This window comes from Podarcis raffonei, chromosome 1 (assembly GCF_027172205.1).
Source record: "Podarcis raffonei isolate rPodRaf1 chromosome 1, rPodRaf1.pri, whole genome shotgun sequence".
Lineage (NCBI taxonomy): Eukaryota > Metazoa > Chordata > Lepidosauria > Squamata > Lacertidae > Podarcis > Podarcis raffonei.
Genome location: NC_070602.1, coordinates 96,724,234 through 96,746,929, shown reverse-complemented (window position 1 = coordinate 96,746,929; position 22,696 = coordinate 96,724,234). Strand labels below are relative to the sequence as shown.

The window sequence follows — 22,696 nt, the reverse complement described above, 5'->3', positions numbered from 1 at the left end:
CACCTTTTGAAAAGGTGAACAGCACATCTTAAGACTAGGAGGAGGAGGGGCAAGACAGACAGCCAAGAGCGGCATTTAAAATGCTGATGATTAACTCCCCATTGTGTTGTGAAGCTGTGGGGAAAGCTGGGCTGTTTCTGTGCCGGAAAAAAGGGAGTACGTACAGTTTGAAAATGTATTATCTTTTTGCATCCTAAGTAAGCACAGTTGCAATTTTCCTGCAAGGAGGAGTGAGAACAAGGCACAGAGCATATTGCCATAAAGTCTAAGATCCACTGAGCAAAATAAGAAATTTGAGAAAAGAAATCTATGCCCAGGAAGGCAGTTTATGGTTTTTGAAGTTTCAGCAGACATAGAATCATAAGAGTTGGGAGGAACCCTGAGGATCTTCGAGTCTAACCCCCTGCAATGCAGGAATATGCAGCTGTCCCTTACAGGGATTGAAAATGCAACCTTGGCATTATCAGCACCACGCTCTAACCAACTGAGCTACATGCCCTGCACAATTACAGCTTTTCTTTACTAAAATGACCACCAGACATTTCTCTTTTAATAATATAATAAAAATAAAACAGCCTCTATGTAGGAAATTGTATTTCAAATCCTTGTAAATACATCAGCTCAGATTACTAAAGACCAATAAGTTTTTTAATGAACTGCTTTTCCTACTGCCTTTTTTTCTTGTGGATTCTGGCTACTTTGAGCACAACCATTTTGTGGAAAAGCAGCATACAAATAATATGATCCATTCTTAAAAAAATGATAATGTTAAACTCACCTTAAATTATTCTGTTGTCCAGATGGAATGACACTGTAGTAAACTGGCATTCCCGATGTGGATAGTCCTTGGTTAGACTGACTGGGAATAACAACTGGCTGTTGATATGTCTGCTGAGACATTCCTTGGGAACCTTGAGCCATTGAAACCTGAGGATTAGAAGTACATTAGGATACCTAATAAAGTTTTTTAAAAAGAACCGACACATTTATTATGACAACCTGTTTAGTAAACAAGGGGCAGGGAACCAGTGACCCTCCAGAAGTTGCTGGACTGCACCTCTCATAATCCCAGCACATTGACCATGCTAGCTGGGGCTGATGGAAGAAGGGAGTCCAATATCAAATGGAGGGCCACACATTCGCCAGTCCTGCTGTAAACCAAGGTCCATAAATACCCATCCTGACAACAGCTTCTCGGGTCCAAAAGAGACAGCCTAGTACTTACCAAGGAGACAAAAACCTATCACTAGGATGAAATGCTTCAAATTATAGGTAGGGGTCCAACATGAATGAGTTCTCATCCATACAAAGCAATTCCCTTCACAAAGAAAACTAGGTGTCAGGGCCTTCCAGAGCCTAACATTCTCCCTGGTTCTAGTTTTCCAGCAGCCCCTACATACAATTTCAAGTGGTTTAGCTCAGAGGAAGTCTTAGGTCTCACTCTTGAGCAGAGCCTGTGGAATGGCAGAGAGGATTTTCCAGAGACTCTGGCTCTTCAAGATGCCTATGAAAACGATGTGGAACAGTGGTAGGCGAATGTTACACAAAACTAATATGCAGAAAGACGTGACACACTGTATTCGGGCACCTTGATTGTTCTGCAAATGGGCTTAGCTGATCTCTGGAAACAGAGTAAGCAAAATTTCTCCATTGCTTAAAATCCAAACTGAGTAACTGTGAAGCTTTAGTCTACAAATAAAATGTTTCACTTCAACAAACCATTTTGCGGCAGTTAAGAATGAAGTTTGCATACATTTGTGATAACCCTGTTCCAAAAGTGACCAACCACCCTTAGTCCTGACTAGGCAAAGCTTCAGTGTTTTAAAAAAGAATCAATTATATTTCACATTTGCAATAAGAAGACAACAACAGACAATAGCTTACTTGATAAGATGGCACAGGTGGGTACGGAACAAGTACACCTTGGATCTGATTTCCAATATTGTTTGGCTGGCCACTGACTAGATTTTGGTTCTGAGATTGCTGGACGCCAACTAAACCCTGGTAGTTTTGCTGCTGGTTAGGCATAACTTGGTAACCTGCAAATACAGAAATATTATTATTCATTTTGACATGTTATAACAAAACATATTTATACCCCAGTTCCCTTTAGATGCTACAGCTGTAGCACAGGAATCTGTGGGTTTATTGCACAAATATGTTGTAATGTTTAAAGGATCAGCATGAGGTTGGCAGGGATAACTGCACAGGATCTGTCAACAACTGTGCAGTAAGATCCATGTCAATAGCCCTGCTCGTATAATTGTGGGCCTTTTCAGATGTCACAGCAGTAGCACTGACTGAACTCACAGGAAAATGAGCTCCCATGCCAGTGTTATAACATCTAATGGGCACTATAGATATATGGGGCAGTTTTGTTTGGACAGTTCCTCCAACTAATCATAATTAGTTGGCATGTGGCAACTTTTGCCTACTTAAGTCCAGTGCAACTATGAGTTTGTACTTCATTTTCACTAAAATGACAGATTCTATTCAGCTATACAAAGCATTGGCTTTTTGAACTTTGATTCCTTTCCTTTTTCATTGTCTCCTTGAGTAATTTTGTTTTATTTTAATCAGTAACAACACATGCATATCAAGTTGAACAAGCCCACTGAACAACAATGCAAGACAGACAATTTATCTTACTTTTGAAGGCTGAGATGTGTGTGTTATGTGTGTGTCTGTTTACCTGGTCACAGGTCTGACTTATTTCATGAGTTGGAACAGTCCTAAGTATAAAAAGAACATGGAATATTTTGCAACAAAAGGTTCCCCCTCCTATCATCTTTTCCATTTACTGACAAGATGGTAGTTTGGAAGTCTCCCAATGGGGTTCAAAGGACAGGAACAAGGGCTAAATTCTCACTGACCTTAAGCTAAGGTACCAGCTCACTACTTAAAGGCCAAGGTGTATTATCAGATCACCTTAAAAGTATATTACCAGATCTTCTTAAACCAAATGCCTTCATACAGATTGACACAACAGGCTCAAGTTTCTAAGTTACTTAAGAAATGAAGACTGAGCATAGTCTTATCAACGTCAGGTGCCTATTTTTTTTCTATTTTGAGAATAAGGTATATGGTCCCAGTAAAACTATGCATGGAGCTGGCAAGATTCAGCGCTGCTCCTTTGCTGGGTGAATAGAATAAGTTAATAGAAAAGATTCTCTTTCCCATCCAATTACTGGAAAATAATTTGCATGTGGAATGTCAAAAAAAGTACCATTCTTGTAAGCTTTTTTTTAATACAGTGTAAAGCATTGGGTGATGAGCACAGCTTTTAAAGGCATGGGTTATTTCTCCAGTGAAAACCCAACACTGTATCTGTAACATTCAAACATGTTTTATTTCAATAAACTGACACTGAGCCCTTGGAAACTCAAATTAAGACCTACATTCTGCAATATACACCTTCATCTGTTAAAATATGATCAGCTGCCCCTTTTTCTTTTTTCTGGACACATAATGCTATCTTTTTGCTCTTCTTCCTAATTGCTTCTTTACAATTGTGCCTTCCGGTCTCCCTGGAAAATCATATAAATAAAGTAAAGCACACAGTGCTTGAGAGGCCTCATTTCAGCTGTTGCATTGTAATGTGTTTGGCATTTTTTTCTCCTTTGAAAACAGATGAGGGGGGCCAAGCCACTATTTGTACTTTGAAATGCTGAATGCTGTGCTGAACTTTCAGACACTGATTTCCCAGTCCTCAGTTTCAAGGGAAGTATCACATTCCATTGCACTTTGCTGTCCTGCTTTTGAAAACAAGATGTATCACCTGTGTCAGTGCTTTGCTGTTTAATAATAATCAGTTCTCCTAACTCTAAATGGAAGTGTTTCATATGGACAGCCATGCTGCATTATTTACATGTGTGCATTCACAATCCCAGACACACTGAATACAGTACTAAACTAAGGGCTCTCCCAAAAATAATGTACCCATTCATGATACCTTGTTTTTGTTTTTCTACAAGTCTTTCCTGCAGCAAATTTATTTGATTAAGAATGAGCATGGCATAAGATGTTAAGTCTGATGAGTGGACTACATCTGTTTTCTAGGCACAGGCTATCAAATATCATGTTCATTACTAGATAAAGATTCAAAAGCTCAGAATGGAGAAGTGGCTGATTTCACCCAACTTCTTGTCCTTAAGGCAGGTTTGCCTTGTACCTAAAATATTGGACCTACTATGCAAAACTACATCCTGTAGAAGCAGGATCTTTATTTCCTTATTAAGATCATATGTATGCATTAAGGAAATAAAGCATGCAATCTCTTTTAAAAGGTGAAATCAGTAATAATCTGAAGTAATTGAGTGGGACTGCAGCTAAAACACATGTTAACAATCTACTATTAAGACATAAACTTAAAAGATGTGTACAAGCCAGATTAAATATGCATGGTCGCAAAGTTACAGTTTACTTAGTATACCTCCCTCCCAATCTTGTTTAGAAAAGAGAGATCCTGAGGTTTTATCATGCTCTCCTCTCAACAGTTCTATGTTTTCAAATAAAATAGATGCCTGAATATATTCAGCACCTAACAAATTGTGTCCAGCAGCACTAGAACCCAGGCTACGGTACCAATGATGGCATAGAAACCTGGAAATCTACAAAAGTGCTGCAACTTCAAAAAAAAAGTTTTAAAAAATATTTCTCAAGGACTGCAGTGTAGCTGTGAAAATTATTCAGTGTCTTCTGGCACTTTCACACAGACAAAGCAAAAATCAATTTTCCATGCTGAGAGAGGAACTAGGGCAATATAAATTGCTGCTAACACACTGCCCCATGGGGTTTCAAGACACTTTCTATTTTTAGCTTCACTATTCTACCCCAGAATACCAAGTGGCATGAAAGAAATACAGCACTCAGCAGGAAAAAGAAAGGGAAGAAGCAACACCTGCTGAAATTTATTTTACAGCAGCGCTAGCAAACTGTAGTTAAAAACCTCATGCTTCCCAAAATTCAAGAGCTCTGCAAAGAACGAGAAAATACATTCTGCAATACTATCTCTTCCTTAAATAACGAAATTGCTTACAATACCACGATCTGCATCTCATGCAATTAGGAAGAGACATAATATTTCACTAACGAAGTGCAAACCTCAAGCATGGTGAGAAAACACACAAAGAACACAGGACACACAAAACAGACCACAAAAAGGCAAAAAAAGCCTGTCAAAGATATTCTTGCCCAATGTCTGTTTCTGAACATCACCTTCCTGGTGCTTCCTTCTAGTGCCACCTAGGTAAGGACAGATGTTGCTGACTTTTCTTTCTTTATTTTCTTAAAGGGAAGAACAGTGTTTGCTCCTTGATCAGAAAGCAACAATCCAAGACAGACACACCTAAGACCCCTTTAAAAAGGAAGCCAGGAAGCAGCTGAAAAAGAGACCGGTTCACTGTGAGAAATGTAACCCTCTCAGACAGTGTTACGGCCCCGAATCCAACAGCTCATGAATAAAGCCAACCTATTGCACAATCTATCACACATACCACGGCCTGGTTTGCCACAGAGACACACATAAAACCACACATTTACTACAAAATACCTAGATATTCTGAAAGTTGTTTTCAGTAATTATCTAAAATATTTAAAATGCTGCAAAGTAAAAAGCCACAGGTCACTGAAGATAGTGGTGAACAACAGGTAGCATTCAAATGGTCTTATTCTTGCTTTCACTTAAGAAAGAATGGGCTTAAACACTTCAGTCCTTTCACATTTTGCAGAGCACTTGTGCTTTTTTTGTACTTACATAGATACTATTTCCTATTGCCCTAGAAATCTTTAAACTCCCATACACACAGCAGGAAACTTTCCAGGCCATTCTTCAAAAATCCTGAAACTAACTTGACATTTCCTCTAAGCTTCAGCAGCTTGGCCCTAATTTACCAGCAGAGCACTGGTGGTTCCAGAAGCTTCTAAATGTGTGTATAAACTGGCACAACTCCTCAGAAACAAACCCACTCTGGCCCTTTGGCTAATGTGCAAAACCCCTTCCGCAGGAGCATACTGATGAGCAATGTCTACATCCACAATGTATTGGTCATGGCAGTCTTGCCCAGCGTGAGTTGTAAAACAGGAAGTGGGAAATACTGTTCGAGATGGAAAATATTTAGGCTGGGACCCATGCAACCAAGTTCTACATTGCAAAGGAAGTTTCTGCTTGCGTTTCATCAACAGCAATCCTCAATATTGTAAGGCAAACTTGCGTGAGAAAACAGAGGAGAATTTTAATAACTGTGTGACATGGTTGGCTAATGAGCCCTAAAATATCTCACAGGCAGCCAAGTCAGAGACATTATCCTTATGCAATTAGAGGAATTATCTTGGATTGGAAGGTAAATTAAGGAATTTCTATCCCTCTCCTTCCTTCCTATAGCCACCTGTGCCCTCCCCAAAAGTTTCTTGGGGAAGGGCTTCTAAAGAATGCAAGATGGAATGCAGGGCATTTCTGGAAGCAGGAAGAATTAGGATCCAAGCCACTGCATACACCCAACCTCTATACTTAGAAGTTACTTGCAGTCCCAGTGAAATTCAATAACTCAGTGTGAAAAGCTTGTATCTATTTTTCATATTGATTTCAATAGGTCCCAACTTCATATTGATTCAAGGCAACTTGTTCAGATCTAAAATAAAGATTAAAGTAATAGCATGTGCACACAAAAAGAGGGAGGGTTCATTTTAAACCTTGCTAAGATGCACAAAATCTAACTTTAACATGGCTGTATTCCCATGCACAATCGCAAATATAAGCAAATATGATCATATAATTCTCTCTCATTCAATGTTAGTAGCCCTAAACCTACTACAGAACTACACTTTATTAGTGCCAAAATCATTGCTGAAATATAATAGATTTGAAAGGTGGTTCTTTAAAAAAATAAAATATATTATTTTCTATTAGGATTTCTTTATCATCCTTGCCCTTGTAATATTGCGGTGCTCTGTAAATGTTTTCAAACACTGCTCAATAAGAATTAGTTATGTGATTTTAAATTTGTTTTTTAAAGTGAGAAAGCCTTAACTTTTTAATTTTTTTCTGGAATGCATGCTACCCTTCTGTCCCAAAGACATCCTCAAGGTGACTTAAAATAGCTGATATATAAAGGAATGGGTAATATTTGACTTTTCAAATGCTCAAATGCTACTTCATCCCTTCACAATGAGTCAAGGTGGCTCCTACCAATATAATCAATGCAGACTTTAAAACAGGTCTTCCTGGAGCCTTTGTGTGGGATTTGGAAGAGAGCAGACACTCTGGGTATTCTGATAACCAGCCTGATCCTTTCCTATAAAAGATCTTTCCATTTGGGCCTATGTAGATACAGCATGCCTGACCCAATGGTGTAAGAGGTATTCCTTTTTTCAAAACACAAAGTTTTCAAAGGCGGCATTAAAAAACCCTTATCAACATGACTAGATCAAGGCCACAATCTCATTTTTGACAGCCCTTGCACTTCTACAGCACATAATAAAAGAGAAGCCAATCCTATATTCCCTGCTATTTATTTAGCTGCTGTGGGAATGAAAACATGCTCACTGATAACACAAGTGTTGCCAGTGGGACAAAAGCCGTAACTGTTCCTCTTCATGTTCTAGAAAGCATTTCTAAGAGGCTCTCAAGCAAAGCAAAATTTCAAAAAATAAAGCAAAGCATCTGAGTCCAATTGTCAATTCTCAAAGAAGAATCCCCTTTGTACTTCTTAACAATTAATGCATGCACAAACACTAAACCATACTGAAGTACAAACCTTCTTGACAATAGAGCTCAATCTGTAAAAAGTAAGGGTGTCATTGTATTAAAACTACCGCCTATGACTAAACGAGGTTCAAGAAACAGCAGAAAGCACAAGGAAAAGACAAAGCCGAAATGTTATAGTTTTATGCAATTTTGAGGATGAAGACCCAGAGAAACATCAAAAGCCAAGGGCAATGGGAGATAAACTTGTTCGCCATAACTCAGGATCAGAGATATCTTATCTGAAGAATTTCTGAACAAGTTTAAGGTAAAAACCTATGGAGCAATGCTACCGTTACAGTATAAACTGCACAAACTTGAAAGTTGAATATTGAGGAGAACATCAATCCATGTCAATTTGGACTTTTGTTAGAAGTTCTTCACATTGCCAAAAATGGATTGAAGAGAATGAGTGTTCAAGGTTATGTTTTCCAAACAAATAATTTACTTCCCACCCTCTTTTCTAGTGAATCCTGTCACTTAGGATTTATCAGCTTGAACAATTTAAAAGAATTCATTTTCACCAAATGGGAATTCTATCAGCACTTCAAAGCCAAAAAAACCTTACTTTATTTTTAACAGACCTTTCAGGCTTTCACAACAAAACCGCATTCCCTCCTGCATTACACAGCACCCTGAAAAAGTCCAGAAGTACATGCATTTGGGCTATAGGGGGTGGGGAGGGGGAGAGACCACCAACCTGTCTGCTGTGCAGGCTGTGGCAGTGGCTGGTTTTGCTGTGTGTTGTAATGAACAGAAGTAACTGGCCGATACTGCTGACTGGAGTGTGGATACTGGCCTGGAGCGCAGTAACAGGCTGGCATCTAAAAAGGAAGCAACATGTTGAAGATTCATTTATATGCTTCTATAATTGAGTCACGTCCAGCAGCATAAAATGATGGCAGATAAATAAGAAAGCCTATAAGCATACACATACACACACTCAGAAAAGGAAGTCTAGTGAAAAATAGGAGGAGTGGGGTTATTTAAACGTTTAGCTGCTGAACAGTATTATCTCTTGGTGAAATTTTAACATGCATTCATTGTATCCAGCTTTAGATCCAAAACAGCAGAAAGACACAATGTGGCTCCATGCTTTGTCAGCCGATGTGATAACCGAAGTATTGAGTTGTATCAGGCATGGCCAAACTTGGCTCTCCAGCTGTTTTGGGACTACAACTTCCATCATCCCTAGCTAACAGGACCAGTGGTCAGGGATGATGGGAATTGTAGTCCCAAAACAGCTGGAGGGCCAAGTTTGGCCATGCCTGGGTGGACACAGTGAGCATGATTAATCTAAGTACACTTATTTCAATAGGTTTCCCCCCCCCCCGAATATGACTTTGTTGGATCCATTATCATAAACAGAAGTTTTGTGGAAGTCTCAACAATAACAAGGCACAGGCTATAAAAAGTACAGTGGTACCTCAAGTTACAAACATCTCAGGTTACAAACGCTTCAGGTTACAAACTCCGCTAACCTGGAAGAGTTACCTCGAGTTGAGAACTTTGCCCCAGGATGAGAATGGAAATCGTGTGCCGGCAGCGCAGCAACAGCAAGAGGCCCCATTAGTGAAATCACGCCTCTAGTTAAGAACAGTTTCAGGTTAAGAACAGACGTCCGGAACAAATTAAGTTCGTAACTAGAGGTACCACTGTAGTCTCACTTAAAATACGTATTGTTTAGGTCAAAATACAGTATTACAAATAAGTCAGTGGAACACCTATGAGGCATTATTTTAACTATTGTAATGCACACACAGTCCTTTTAAAGAACAGAAGTCTCGAATATGTAATAAATATGCATCAACTTCTAATTCTGCTAAAATTAAGCAATAAAAAAGTTAATACTTGTTGACAGCAAGGGTCCTTTAATTATTTCTGTGACTGAAGTATGAAGTTCAGATTGCTTCCACATAAATTAAAGGGGTGGGAGGAAGAGGAAACCCTACACAAAGCCAGATTCAGTTTAATCAGAAGTTAATATGAACTACACCTTTGACATTGTCTGGTAATATTACAAAGCTCTCTCTACCTGTGGCATTGGTTGCTGCATATATCCCTGTTGCTGAAGAACTTGCTGGTTGACAGGGTGGCTGGATGCACTGTAATTAGGAGTAGGAACAGGTTGGCCAGGGGGTGGCGGTGGGGCTGGTGGAGGAGGTGGGGCCGTTGCTATGATGAAACCAGATTGCTGTGGGGGCTGAAGGACAACCGTGGACTGGAACATGGTGGCATGAGGATCAGCAGCTTCTCCAGATGGCTGTCGGGAGAGACTCATATGGCTAAATTGGGAGCCTAGGTTGTCTTGCTGAAATAAGCAAAACAGTAAGAGTTATTCTTCTTTCGAATGCACGAGAGGAGATAGCACTGTTTGATTAAAACAACAACACACAACTAAACATGAAACAGTGAAGTATCCTCACATCTAGTTATAGCAGCTTAAAAGTGAAAGCTTTAAGACTAAGGTAACATCTCTTTAGCAGCAATAAGTAGAAATATGGGAAATGACACACCAAATTTTATACCTACAGCAAGAAACACAAACTTTAATGTTTGTAAAAGCTGTGTTCAGTGTGCCTGGTAATACTTTCTGGTGCTAATGTACCATGGAAATATTTGCCAACAGATACAGATGCAACAAGCTGGGGAACCTTGGGGGGGGAGGCGCGGAAATCTGGCTATTTTGTGTATGAGAAGTTCAATTACGCAAAAGAGCAAATTTGAGAATTTGAGTTTGTAACAAAAATGACATTTAGTAGCCAGGACAAATCACCTGTCCATTCATCAAACTTGTTTTAAATATGTTGGGAATGGTGTGTGTGCGCATATTAAATATAGAGCAGGATTCAGCTAACTAGTGCCACTAGCAGAAGTGCACACAAGGACTTCCACTAATGCACTGGGGCTTTCCCATTCATCTGATGTTAAAGCATAATTCTCCAAGTAGAAATGGATGAGAAATTCATCCAGTTTCTTTTTAATGTAAACATACCAAATTCACACTTCCTGAATCAATACACAAACCAAAGTGCAACTTATCCTTTGAAATTCACACTTCTCCAAATTTTGCAATGCGGTTATCCAACGAACAAATGAACTGCACACAAAAAATTATATACTGGGGGGAAATGAACACAAGAATGAGTGTATTGGGAGAAATTAGCATGAAAATGCATGCAAATATTCATGCGGTCCTTTAAAAAACCCACAAACTGATGCAGAATTGGGTGAACTGAACTTTAAGCGGAAAAAGCAAGAACTGACAGAATCTGAAATTTTCAGATTCATCCAAAAGACTGCAATGAAGGACTCCAATATGTGGAGAATCTTACCTTGCATAAGGAAGCTGGATGTCTATAATTTTGAGGAATGCAGCTAAGCTGCAGCACTCAAAAAGGGGGGGGGAGGCAAATTATGGTACCCATCAAACATTAAAGGGTGGCAGAAAGCTTTTTATTGCAGTGGGAGATGAGAGAAAGCAAAACACCTTAGGAGGTTAGTCAAAGAAATAGGCGGGGGGGGGGGGGGGGAGAAGGAAGGGCCCTAACAAAATAAAAAATATTCAAGGGGTACAAACAAATACTGTTTGGCTGAGAAAAAGTAATGTCAAAGAAGGGTTTTTTTAAAAAAAAAACAAGAATGCAATTGTTTTTGTGCACACAGCTTGTTTTTAACTTGCAGGTAAACTTCCAATGAACTCAGGGCAGGATTACTTTCTTCCTTGAACCCCTTTTTTGCACCCCGGCCCATGCTGAATTACCTTGGATGCCACAGCCAGTCAGTATTTGTATTATTTATTATGCATGCACATCCCAACACATGAAGCTAAGTCTATAAAGATTCTGTCATGCACAGAAGAGGTGAGTAGAAGGTATTATACCACAGTGTATTGCTGGGTAGACGAGACGGGCAGGAGCGGGGGTGGATAAGTGACTGTGGAGAATTGAACAGGCTGTGAAGAAGGCTGAAGAGGTCGGATAGGCTGAAGAAGTAACAGTGGAACACACACCAGTTAACAACAGAGTAAGAAGAAATGGAAGTGGCAGTATTTCTCTTCTTTTGGGGAGGGGGATAAATTTATGCAAAATCAAGAACATCCTCCATATTAATTGTGCAACTAAAAGTAAATTTGACACAAAACTCAGATTACCTACAGTAACCCTAACGATAAGCATTCCTCCATCTATAGGTGTGACTTGCTTCATAAGGATGTCCCACACCACATTAAGCAAGACGGATTTGTAAGATTCTTAGCTCTTAAAAACTTAGGCACACACATTGCATATGTAACCACGACAGGTTGTCTCACTGCTTTAAGAAAATGCAGTTACTTGGAACAAAAAATTGTCCCCTTAAGTCATAAATAGGACAGCGCCACCTTTCCCCAACTAATAGCCACAACGATCCACTGTTTTCTTCTCATCGGATGCCAAGAGCACTCAGTCAAGCACTGCATATTTTGACATGTGCACCTGTGATAGGATGTGATTGGTTGCTGGCTGTTGCTGAGGTGGTAGGGGAGGAGGTGGCTGCTGAGGAGGTCCAGGCACTTGGTTTCTAACAGGCTGCTGAGGCATAGGAGGATTATACACAACTGGAGTGCCATCTGGATTAATGAATGGCTGACCTAGAGGACCGAGATGAAACACACACACATTATTCAGCAAAAGGCAATTTACCGGCAAAACAAAACATAGCATTACAACCACTGCCTATTTTCAAGAGACAGCGCTGCTTTATAGTTTACTCCTCATGAGGACAAAAGGGTTTAATAGCAGGCGTCAAAGCAAGGCTTTTTTGTGGGAAGTGGAAAAGCGAAGGCTTTGCAGATGGTCTCCCTTTCAGACACTGTTCAGCTTTAGCAGCAGAACCGTATCACACCCCTTCACTCTCAACTGAAGGTGGCCCAATAAAGGACTACTGTACATTTATTCCTATCTACAGACCAACCTAGGTATAGAAGGTATTAACAGAAAAAAGTAATTTAAGATCATAAACCAATTGCAACATCTATACTTGTCAATTCCACATTATTATTATTATTATTATTTATTCATGTGCCATTTGAAAATATTGTACGCACAAGAGCTCCTCATGAGGCAGAAGAGCATCATCTGATAAGAAATCTTCACTATTCCTCACCGTTTGTACATCAAGGTATATAACATTACAATTTTACAAAGTCCTCTGTGGAGGTGTTAAAATACATGTTGCTGCAAAATTAGGAGAAGGGGAAATCAGGCTGGGAGGGTGAGGAGAGAAAGGCAGAAAGATCTTTGTGATCTTCAGAGGAAGGGTGGGGTATACATTTAATAAATAACTGATAATAATCTTTTTTAAAATTTATTTTCTTTTACACATTATGGCAAGTTAAACGTTATTGTTAAAAGGAAGGAAAGGGGAAGGAGAGAGAGAGAGAGACAGGGAGACAGAGACAAGGCACAGACATCCACGGCTGGATACCAACCTGTTTGAGGGTTGATCAGAATACTTCCAGGTGGTATGCCTGCCGCTTCCAAGGGAAGCAAAAAGAAGCTACTGCTAGGAGGCGCCACTTGCCCACTTATGCCACCGTCAAAGGGAAGGGAACTACTAGTGCTGACAGTTGGATAGACGGCAGATGTGCCATGAGAAGTCTGGCTGAGAGCTGTGACTGGAAGAGGCTGCTGGGTGTGAGAAAGAGAACCCGTGGATGACCCTACACTACTAGAAGACTCTGAACCTAGGAGAGGAGTAACGAGAAATGAATTTCACCTAGAGACAGAATAATAGTCATGCACATTTAAATAGGCAGGTTGTTATTAAATGCTTAACGCTTTTAAATGCACAGCCTGGAGCTACAGTAGCTGCCCCGTCGGGCCCCAACCCCTGCAGCTTCTCCTGATTGTGAGTTGCACCAGCTACAAGTGCATGCCAGGAGAGCAGAGGAGCCTGCCCTAAAGCTGCCCCAAACTTCTGCACAGGTTCTTTGCCCTCATGCTGAGCATGAGAAAAATAAAGCAGAATGGCAACACACCATGTCTTATTCCCCCACACACACCCCAAAAAAGGTTCTAATCAATGGAGCAGTAGGCTGGGAAATCTGAGGCAACCAAAGCATGCAAAAGCAGTCTTCAAAAGAGACCATGTAATACCATTAGATTCCCCTCTATCACATACATAGCCTACAACAGAGTTTATGTCTGTTGCATTGGGTGGGGGGACTCTGAGGCTCCTGAGCTCCAACACATCAGCCCCAACCAGCAAGGCCAGCTGTCAGGGAAATGAAAATTGTAGTGCAACAACTGGAAGGCCACAGGTTCCCCATCCTGATCTACTGCACCCTCGCATATCAGTCAGTGAATCAGGTATCAAGATGAAGCTAATCTTAAGGAGAAGTCAACACTAAGCCATGTTGATGTCAATAGGCAATATTAAGAACGTGTTTAACCTATTACCAAAATGGGACTTGGCATAGCTCAACTTTAGCTTTAATATTTCAAATTCTGTAATAAGTGTACATATATGAGATGTAAGAATAAGTCAGCAGCTTCTGTATAATCTTTAAGGTGATAAATATCTGAGATGAAGCCACCATCTTTCATTTTAAATGGCTCTGTTGAGCCAAGATTTGTCTTTTTTTAATGAACAATTGCTCCTCACTGAGAAGAGCTCTCACTCTGATTGCACTTTTCATCTTCACACAGCAGATCAAAATTTATGGTACTAATTTTGCTTTTCAGTTGTGGCTGAATCAGTATGCTGCAAGCATGTCTACAAGTGTGCCTTGCAACATGATGCAGCACTGATGAAACTGTGGAAAGAATGTATGCTGGCTTTTGTAGCATTCTAAATCAAACCACTTGCTAGGAAAACAATTAACTGTTTATAAAATGGTATAATCTTCAAGATTTCAAATTTGATTGACATCAGCATAATTAAAGCTAAATCTGCATCCATATTAGAATCGTTTTTCAGTATTTTAGAGGTTTATCATTTGTGTGTTTGCTAGCTTGCACTCATTTGGGAGGAAGAGCAGGATAGTCTTCTTATTATTACTATTACTACTACTACTACTCCTAGGAATCAATAGTCCAAAATGTCTGGATAGCACCAAGTTGGCTACTCCAGATTTATACTATGGTTTGCTAGACTGAAATGGCCCTCTGTGAACTAGTATGTTACATATGAAATCTGAATACCTAAAGCTTTACTGCTTTCATTTTGGTACATCAGATCAATGTAGGCGTGGCCCACTGGTCTATTTCTGGAGGATCATTCACTGACTGTAGGCTGACTGCAAATAATGCTAAACTAGTTTATTCATTTATTTGATTTTTATGCTGCCGTTTTGCTCAACTGGGAGCCAAGTCAACATAATTAAACCATCAACTTAAAGTATATAATTAAAACCAAGCAACATAAAATTACATTCGTAACATCAATCAAATTATATTCAAACTGCTATTTAAAATCAAGCAACAACCTAAAAGACTACAATCTTATCCAGCAAGGCACTTGTTATGTTCCTAAGCAAGACTGCAGACTCAGGACCGCTTGACACAGATTGCTTGTACCTTAACTGTGAAGAGATCCTGTGTATGTACTCTTGCTTTGGAAATTTAACACACTGTGGGTGACCGCTGAGATTCCAGCAAAAAACAAAAGTTCTCCCGGGACTGAAGTTAGTGCTTTCCTAATGAATTACCCAACCTGTTTCTTATAGGGCCATCCTAACTATAGGATCTTCTAACATGCACCGGTATGCACTCACTTTACAACAGTGAACATTTTGCACAAGTTTAAAAGTTTTATTTTATACCTGTGGATGCCCATTAGGAAGTTCAGAGAGGGAGAAAATGAGTGTATTCTATCAACTAACACAGCAAAGAACTGGAAGGACCAATCCTGGAGAACTACCAAGGAAAATATTACAGTACTGTAGCCTCAATACTATGGGAACATTGTTGTGAAATCCAAACATCAAACAGTGGCTGTTTTTCTTGCTAGACAGCAGTAATGGAAAGGGCTCTTGTACATTGCTGTACCCGTAACCTTAATTTTTTATGTGAAGAAACTCTCCACAAGAGACTGAACACCATCACCAACAAATATCCCTATTCCTCCCACAACATGGCCTACAGATTGATATGTTGGGCTATGTCCAAACTCAGCGTTGAATTGTAAAGCAGAGATGAGATGGACCCTGTGAAATTAAGAGAAGGTTCTGAAAGAGCTAAGTAAATGCTGGAACACTGGAAGTTCTGCAAATGCCCTGCTGCCTTTCACAGTCATATCACAAACAAGCTCTTAACAGCCTCCATCAAGTGAGGCCACAAACCATGTTTCATTGACATGTTCTCCTATAAGACCCAGAGAATAACAGCTTTTGCTAACATCAGGAGGCTAAAAAAATAAAATAAAGATAACTAAGCAAGCTGACTTTCAAGACTGGTACTTTGTGTTTCAGAAAGGACATGCACTACTACAGATTTAGGATAATTCAGAGCTTTACACTCCCAGAAATGAAAAGTTGATAACTGCTTAGCTGGCAAAGAACATAGCTCCCAGATCACCTGTATCCATAGGAAGATATATTTTAAAACTGGTTCCCTTTAGCAAGACTGAGCCTCTCATAGCTCGCACCTTTTGTCAAATTAAGTTATTCCTTAAATTCATGCTTAACAAAAAATTATTTCATCTTATTTACTTATTTATTTAATTTCTATAAGTGAAGCAAAACTTGATACAGAAGATAATTACCTTCAATAGGAGATAGCCTAAATGTAGACATAAAAAATAACAAACTGCTTTCGTCGTCGGGGAAGGGCTGTAAGCTCAGTGGCAGGGCAACTGCTCTGAATGCAGAAGGTCCCAGATTCAATCCCCAGTATTTCCAGGTAGGGCTGGGAAAGACCCTTATCTTAAATCCCAGAGACCTGCTGCCAGTCAGAGTAGACAATACTGAACTAGGCAGTTGCCCATGGGAGGCAACGCTGGCAGGGTTGTTCACCTGGCTTCCCAAAACTGAACATCACTACCAATTACCAAGAGGGAAAGGGGGAACAGTGAGACAGCGGGAAAGCTCAGCTTGTCCCAGCCCAGAAGTGCAGAAGGCTGTGCTGGGATTTGGGCATGGGTGGCCTGCACTCAAATCCCTGCTTTATAGACACTGGGTCACAACGGTCTCAATCTATCCTGGCTCATGTATTTGCTTCAAAGGTAAGTACTTGCATAAGTACTTGTGTACATTAAATCCAATGTGTGTTTTATCTTACATGAAGAGTACACTTGCCATTTGAAACCTTACACCAAGAAATTCTCAGCCATTCTTATGAAACTGGCTATTGTAGTTATTCCCCCCAATTTTTTGCTTATGTCTAGGACCCCACAGTGTTATTGAAACAAAAACTTTCCAATCTAAATATGTCAGGGACACACTGTAATGTTAACTGAATTTCAATTCCTTGATTGGCACTGTATACTGTATGTCAGGCTTCATTATATTGCCCACAGTAATTAATCAGGACCAGTTGGGTTAATGCTGACCCAAATGCCTTGCCTAACCAAGTAGTTCCAAATATGTTGCATAATCAATGGCTTCTAACATGGTTTTTTTTTTTGGGGGGGGGTAACTGACTCAGGTGGTAAAGGTGGGTAAAGCCATTGCCTTTATTCCAGCTGCAATGGGATAACAGTGGGCCTTGCTTGTCTTTTTATAACAACACAAACTTAATCACTATATCAGGAATGGGGAACCTGTGGCCCTCCAGATGTTGCAGGACTCCCAAATCTCATCAGCCCCAGCAAGCAATGAATGACCAGTGGAAAGATACAATTGGTGTTGTTGTCCAATGACATTTGGAAAGCCACAGATTCCCAACCACCACACTACAGACTTGTTTTGCAGCAAAATGCTATTGCAATTAAGCCAAAGCAACTCTGAGCAAAATAATCTCTGAAAGGGCGGAGGAGTACTTTTTGCAAAAAGGGGATATATTTTCTCCTTAGATATTTGACGCATGTACACATTAGCAGATTGTTTGTCACTCATACCTGTCTTGGATAGTCTGCCTGTGCTTTTGCTGCTTCCAGTGCTATCGCCTCTTGTCAGAACAGAGATCCCACTGAAGCTGCTGGCTTTGGTCACAGCTGGCTTCAAATTGCGAAGGGAGCTATCAGAGTCGGTGCTGCTCCATGGACGGGATTCAGAATACTTTAGCTCATTGTCTGTACTGCTTTGAAGGCTGTTGGTTGACCTCCCTGAAGCATCCTTATTGACCCTGCAATTCACCAAATTGGCTTATAAAATACAGGGATTATTTGCAAAATCAGGGACAAGAAAAAGTGAAATACGTGCAAAATACTTTGGGATTTTTTTAAAAACCCAATTTATTCAATACCTAAAGATCTGCCGCCTTTGCTGGGTACTATTGGCTTCTTCCTCCTGGATTCTGTTGGCATGTTCAATAAAACAGTAGCTTAATATTTTATTAGAAAAAGCAAATAAGAACTTGTTTAAAAACTGATTTCTCTTACCTTTTGTCAATAATGTAATTCTCTTGGGAACACAGCGACTGAGGAAGAAACAGTGTAGAATGAAGATCACCATTGCTAACTACTGTATTAAAAATCCCAATGTGACAAATAATATGACACACATGTTTAAATGTCTTTAGGTCACCTGTAATAAATAGCCCATACTACCCAATAACGGTTCACAAGTTAATAGTAAGATTATAGCAAGCCATGTCACACTCTAGCCTAGTCTACTCCTAATGCTAAGCCGTGGTTTGTTTAGTCTAACTATGGTTTGTTTGAACATGTGAACCCAGCCCAGCAATCTAAGCCTGACTTGTTTTATGCCAAACCATAAGGTGCTGGCTGCTTTTTTCATTACACTGTACGAAATTACAACGATACGAAAGAGTCAGAACGATTAAGAATCACCATATGTACAGGTGGATGTCTGAACTCATTTTAAATAATGGTCAGATGATTTATGCTTAATGAACAGCAATACAGAGATCTTCACTCCCTCTGTAAGGGCAGATCAGGATTGTAAAGAGGTGGTAAGGGGGGCAAGGCTACCTTGACAAAAAGTAATGCAACCTACATCCTCCACATTGGCACATCCCTACTATCCCACACTCTTGTCACAGAAGTAGCATGTTATTTTAAAAAATCCACATTCCATATTATGTAAAAAGTGAACAAATGCCTCCCCACCTTCATGTCTCTACTGTATTTCTCAGAAATACAAAATATTCTTGAAAACCTTAAGATTCCAAGAAATTAATATGGACATAAGTTTTATTAGAAACAATGGAAACTGGACAGCAAGTCTTAAAACATCCAGAATTTAACAAGTCCTCAGGGGACAGCTGGCCTGATTAGTTTTTATTCCTCAGTCTGTTATCCACCACTCCTTATTTGGCGTAAATTTTCCTTATCTAAAGGTCTAGAGTTGGAGAAGAATAGCAGGTTGCTTGCTGGTCTCCAAACCAACTGAATGATCCCTCAACACACTGTTGAATGTTAATGTAGTCACAGCATTTTTATGACCTTTACCCAATGCATAACAAAGTGATTTAAATATTCAAGTATTATAAACAAAGTACTGTATAACAATCTAGGGTCACGGTAGTCATACATAGTCAAAGATGCTATGAATGTTCCTTGTAATTTAATACCTACATCTTGTGCAAATATTCGTTCTCTAGCTCTCTGGTACTCTTCTTCTCGTTCTTCTATAGATTTGCTTCTTCTGTCATCTTTTAATCGTATTCGCATCTAAATTAAATAAGTTATTAATTGCCAATTTCTATTGCACAATGCAAGTGTGTAGTCAAGACAACTATATGAGTTCAACATTTACCTGGTTATCATCTTTGTCTAGACTAGAGTTCTCTCTTTTAAGGATGTACCGCTTTTGAAAATCTTCACTTTTTTCATCTTTTATATGTTCACAAAACTTCTGGTCAGGTCTTTAAAAAAAATGAGTAAGATAAAATAAATCATGACAGGTATGAAAATGTTTTAAATTGTGTGTACCTTTAAATCTGAAGATGGTACAACTCTCAGGACACACTTGGGATACTGCCCTGGATACAGCTTCTGTCCTAACACCTTCATTTTCTTTGATCTATTTTTTTGCAACTAGTGAAGTTTATGCGCTTGTGAGAGCACTGATGTCCCTTCATTTCATACGTTTATTTGAATAAATTGTATTGAGGCATACAGATACTAAGTAAAGCTAACAGCAGAATAAACATTTAATTTGTAAATAGGAATTCTAAACCCATTCACAAATAAGAAATTTATTTGGGGCCTTGCTAACTACACACTGTGGTACACTAGCACACATGTTTTGCAATTTTTTTCATTTATTTTCTACTCTAGAGATTTGCATAAAAGCAAGGATCAAGTTAATTCCTGAACTGTATTATAATTAAATGAAATACTTCCCAAACTACCTAAGAGTTACTGGATGCCCAAATGTAATTAGCAGGCACTTCAGAGAACCTTTAGACTGTCTTACCTCTTTTCTCTTAAAGGTCCCTGAATTTACTGCCCTGCAATCACCACTCCACTGAGTCGTCCCAGTGTGCACTGGGTTGATGATGTCATTAACAGCACTGATCGGCACTGGAGCGGGGAATCTGCCTATGAGGAAAAGGCAAGTTGGGTTTTATTCAATATGGAGCAGACCTCCAAGGTTTTCTTTTAAAATTCTTATTTTACATCCCAAATGATTTAAAATAAGAACATTGAAAACCTTTTAAAATAATTTACATAGTCTATAGGTTATATGAAATGCCTGCTAATTATTATTGGGGCTTCCAGAAAGCAGCCTATGTTTTTTGATATCAAAAGTTATTTTCACAATAAAAGGGCTCATCTGTAGCTCATTCTCCAACTCACTAAAGTCTTCATTAACCAGGTGTCAAAGTCATTTTACAACAGGGAAGACAACAAAGAGTATAGCAAGCAAATATATGTAATTGTTGAGCACATCTTGCATAAGCACATCTTAAATATAGCTTTTTTTTAATGCTGTATGTCTGTTTCATTTTACAGACTGAAAAGATGGAGTTACAAAGATGAGATAATTATTTCCAAACACAAAAAATAATTGTGGGAATGAAATGAAAACCCTCATAACAGCTAATAAGTTCCACTTTTCTGCAATACCATTTTCTGAGCAAATATAGCTGCCACCCAAAGACAAAGAAAAAACTTATGGTATATCGGCAGACCACAAGGTGCTTGTGACTCTACTGTTATTCAGATGACTAATTTGTGGGTGAGCAATGGAACTGCGTGTTCTCTAAACTAGCTCCTCTTCCCTAAGAGCCAAGCTATACTTTAACTCAAAAGTAAGGTGTCCCTCATCCGGCATGAGAGATGCTTCCAGAAAACCTTCAGCAATACCCATGGCTCCCTTACTTCTGCATAAAATGACCTTTGTGAATATTACTTGTGACTTTCTGATCAGGCATCTACATGGTAAGTGAGGGTTAACCCTCCTGTATTCAAACTCTTACACAGCAGAAATATTTCTAGGGGTCTTCTACATGGGAGCAACTATATGAGAATCAACATCTCATTGAACACAATGGCTTGGTGTAAGGCTCCAAAAGGAAAAGAGGCCCACTGCCAGTTTCCCAATGAAAACAATTTATTACATATGAAGGTACTTTGTCTACTGTTCTTGCTGAACTCTTCTATTTATGCAAAACGTTGCATGCTGTCCTTTGACTTTGGCTGCCATACTTAACCCCCAATTTGACAAAGCATTTCAGCACCTTTAACGCTATTTTTAAAAGACCAGGAAAACAACAACAAATTAACACAAAAAGTGTTGCACCAAGACCAGAAGACTTTCATGTATGGTGTGAATGTAGGGAAGAAAGTTACTGAAATTATTAAGGACAATTACTGTGTGTGAGCTGCCACCAACACCATCAAAACTGAAGACTTGGTTCCCAGGGTTGGCATTAATTATTGTTTCCTCTAAATTACTACAGCTAGAAGAGAAATGTTTCATAAATGGGGGAATATGGAAATCCCAGAGGCAAATGACTGATTGAATGACGTTTGGCATACATTGTACATGGAAAAGCTTGTGCATTTTGTTTGATTTCAAGAAGGGAGATCAAGGTTGTCTAATGCAAGAAACTGTGTGTCAAGTTAGAACTAATCTGTTAAATATTACAATATTTGTTTTCAGGATAATACAGCAAAAGACCCTTTTTGTGGTGTAGATAGTTACTGAAGACTCTGTTATTTTATGAATAATATGTGATTTGTGCATAACAATTACAGAATAACAAAGAAAAACAGGTAGTGCAACAAAAAGCTAGCTCTAACCCAATTATACATTTTAATTGTCTTGCCTGCTGTAACCCTTCTACTTTCAAGATCCCAGATTTTTACAGTTCAGGAATAAGAATTATTCTCACAAGATGGAGGAACAGCAGCACTGGAGATTTCTAGATAGTCAGAGAATGAATAGTGACACCCTCACCCCAGACACTGAAAATAGCTTTCATTTATCATGATACCCACAAAATTAGTGATCCCTTTGATTTGAAATATAATCATGTTTTAGGGATCACCTCTAGGAAAAGAAGAATCCTTTTAAAAAAAATGAAATAAAAATAGATATTCACTAGATTCTACCTGGGTCAGTAGACTAAAACATTCCATCATCCAGACAACTGGACTGCTTGATTAATGAAGAATAAAAAAAATTCCTAACTTACATTCTGGTATTGCTGGTTTTGTTTACTATAACCGACTTCCCACTCTGGTCCACATTGTGCTCCAGTCCGAAGTAAGCAGCCACTCTGTGCAATAACATTCTATGGTAAGAGGTCATGGGGGGGAATTTCTTTCGAGGGATTCTGAAAAGTAGCATCAAGTTTTAGTTTTACTTGAGTTACTACACCGTATATAAGAAAAACTTCT

The 22,696-nt window shown here is 39.2% G+C and overlaps 1 protein-coding gene across 9 annotated transcripts in view; it reads right to left on the bottom strand.

Moving 5' to 3' along the window:
- The window catches only part of R3HDM1 (R3H domain containing 1), an 81,526-nt gene that overhangs the window by 8,128 nt on the left and 50,702 nt on the right, over positions 1–22,696 (bottom strand). For 4 of the 9 annotated variants that reach the window (XM_053405448.1, XM_053405472.1, XM_053405488.1 and 1 more), the window contains 13 exons: positions 22,492–22,632; positions 19,602–19,710; positions 19,421–19,516; positions 18,263–18,300; positions 18,127–18,177; positions 17,780–18,006; positions 13,212–13,466; positions 12,217–12,371; positions 11,625–11,726; positions 9,777–10,052; positions 8,442–8,565; positions 1,885–2,039; positions 779–927 (listed from right to left, as the gene is read on the bottom strand). In XM_053405448.1, coding sequence (XP_053261423.1) covers positions 779–927; positions 1,885–2,039; positions 8,442–8,565; positions 9,777–10,052; positions 11,625–11,726; positions 12,217–12,371; positions 13,212–13,466; positions 17,780–18,006; positions 18,127–18,177; positions 18,263–18,300; positions 19,421–19,516; positions 19,602–19,710; positions 22,492–22,632 — 1,878 coding nt within the window. The remainder of the gene's footprint in view (positions 1–778; positions 928–1,884; positions 2,040–8,441; positions 8,566–9,776; positions 10,053–11,624; positions 11,727–12,216; positions 12,372–13,211; positions 13,467–17,779; positions 18,007–18,126; positions 18,178–18,262; positions 18,301–19,420; positions 19,517–19,601; positions 19,711–22,491; positions 22,633–22,696) is intronic. The other 5 variants (XM_053405509.1, XM_053405520.1, XM_053405466.1 and 2 more) reach the window with 4 other exon arrangements.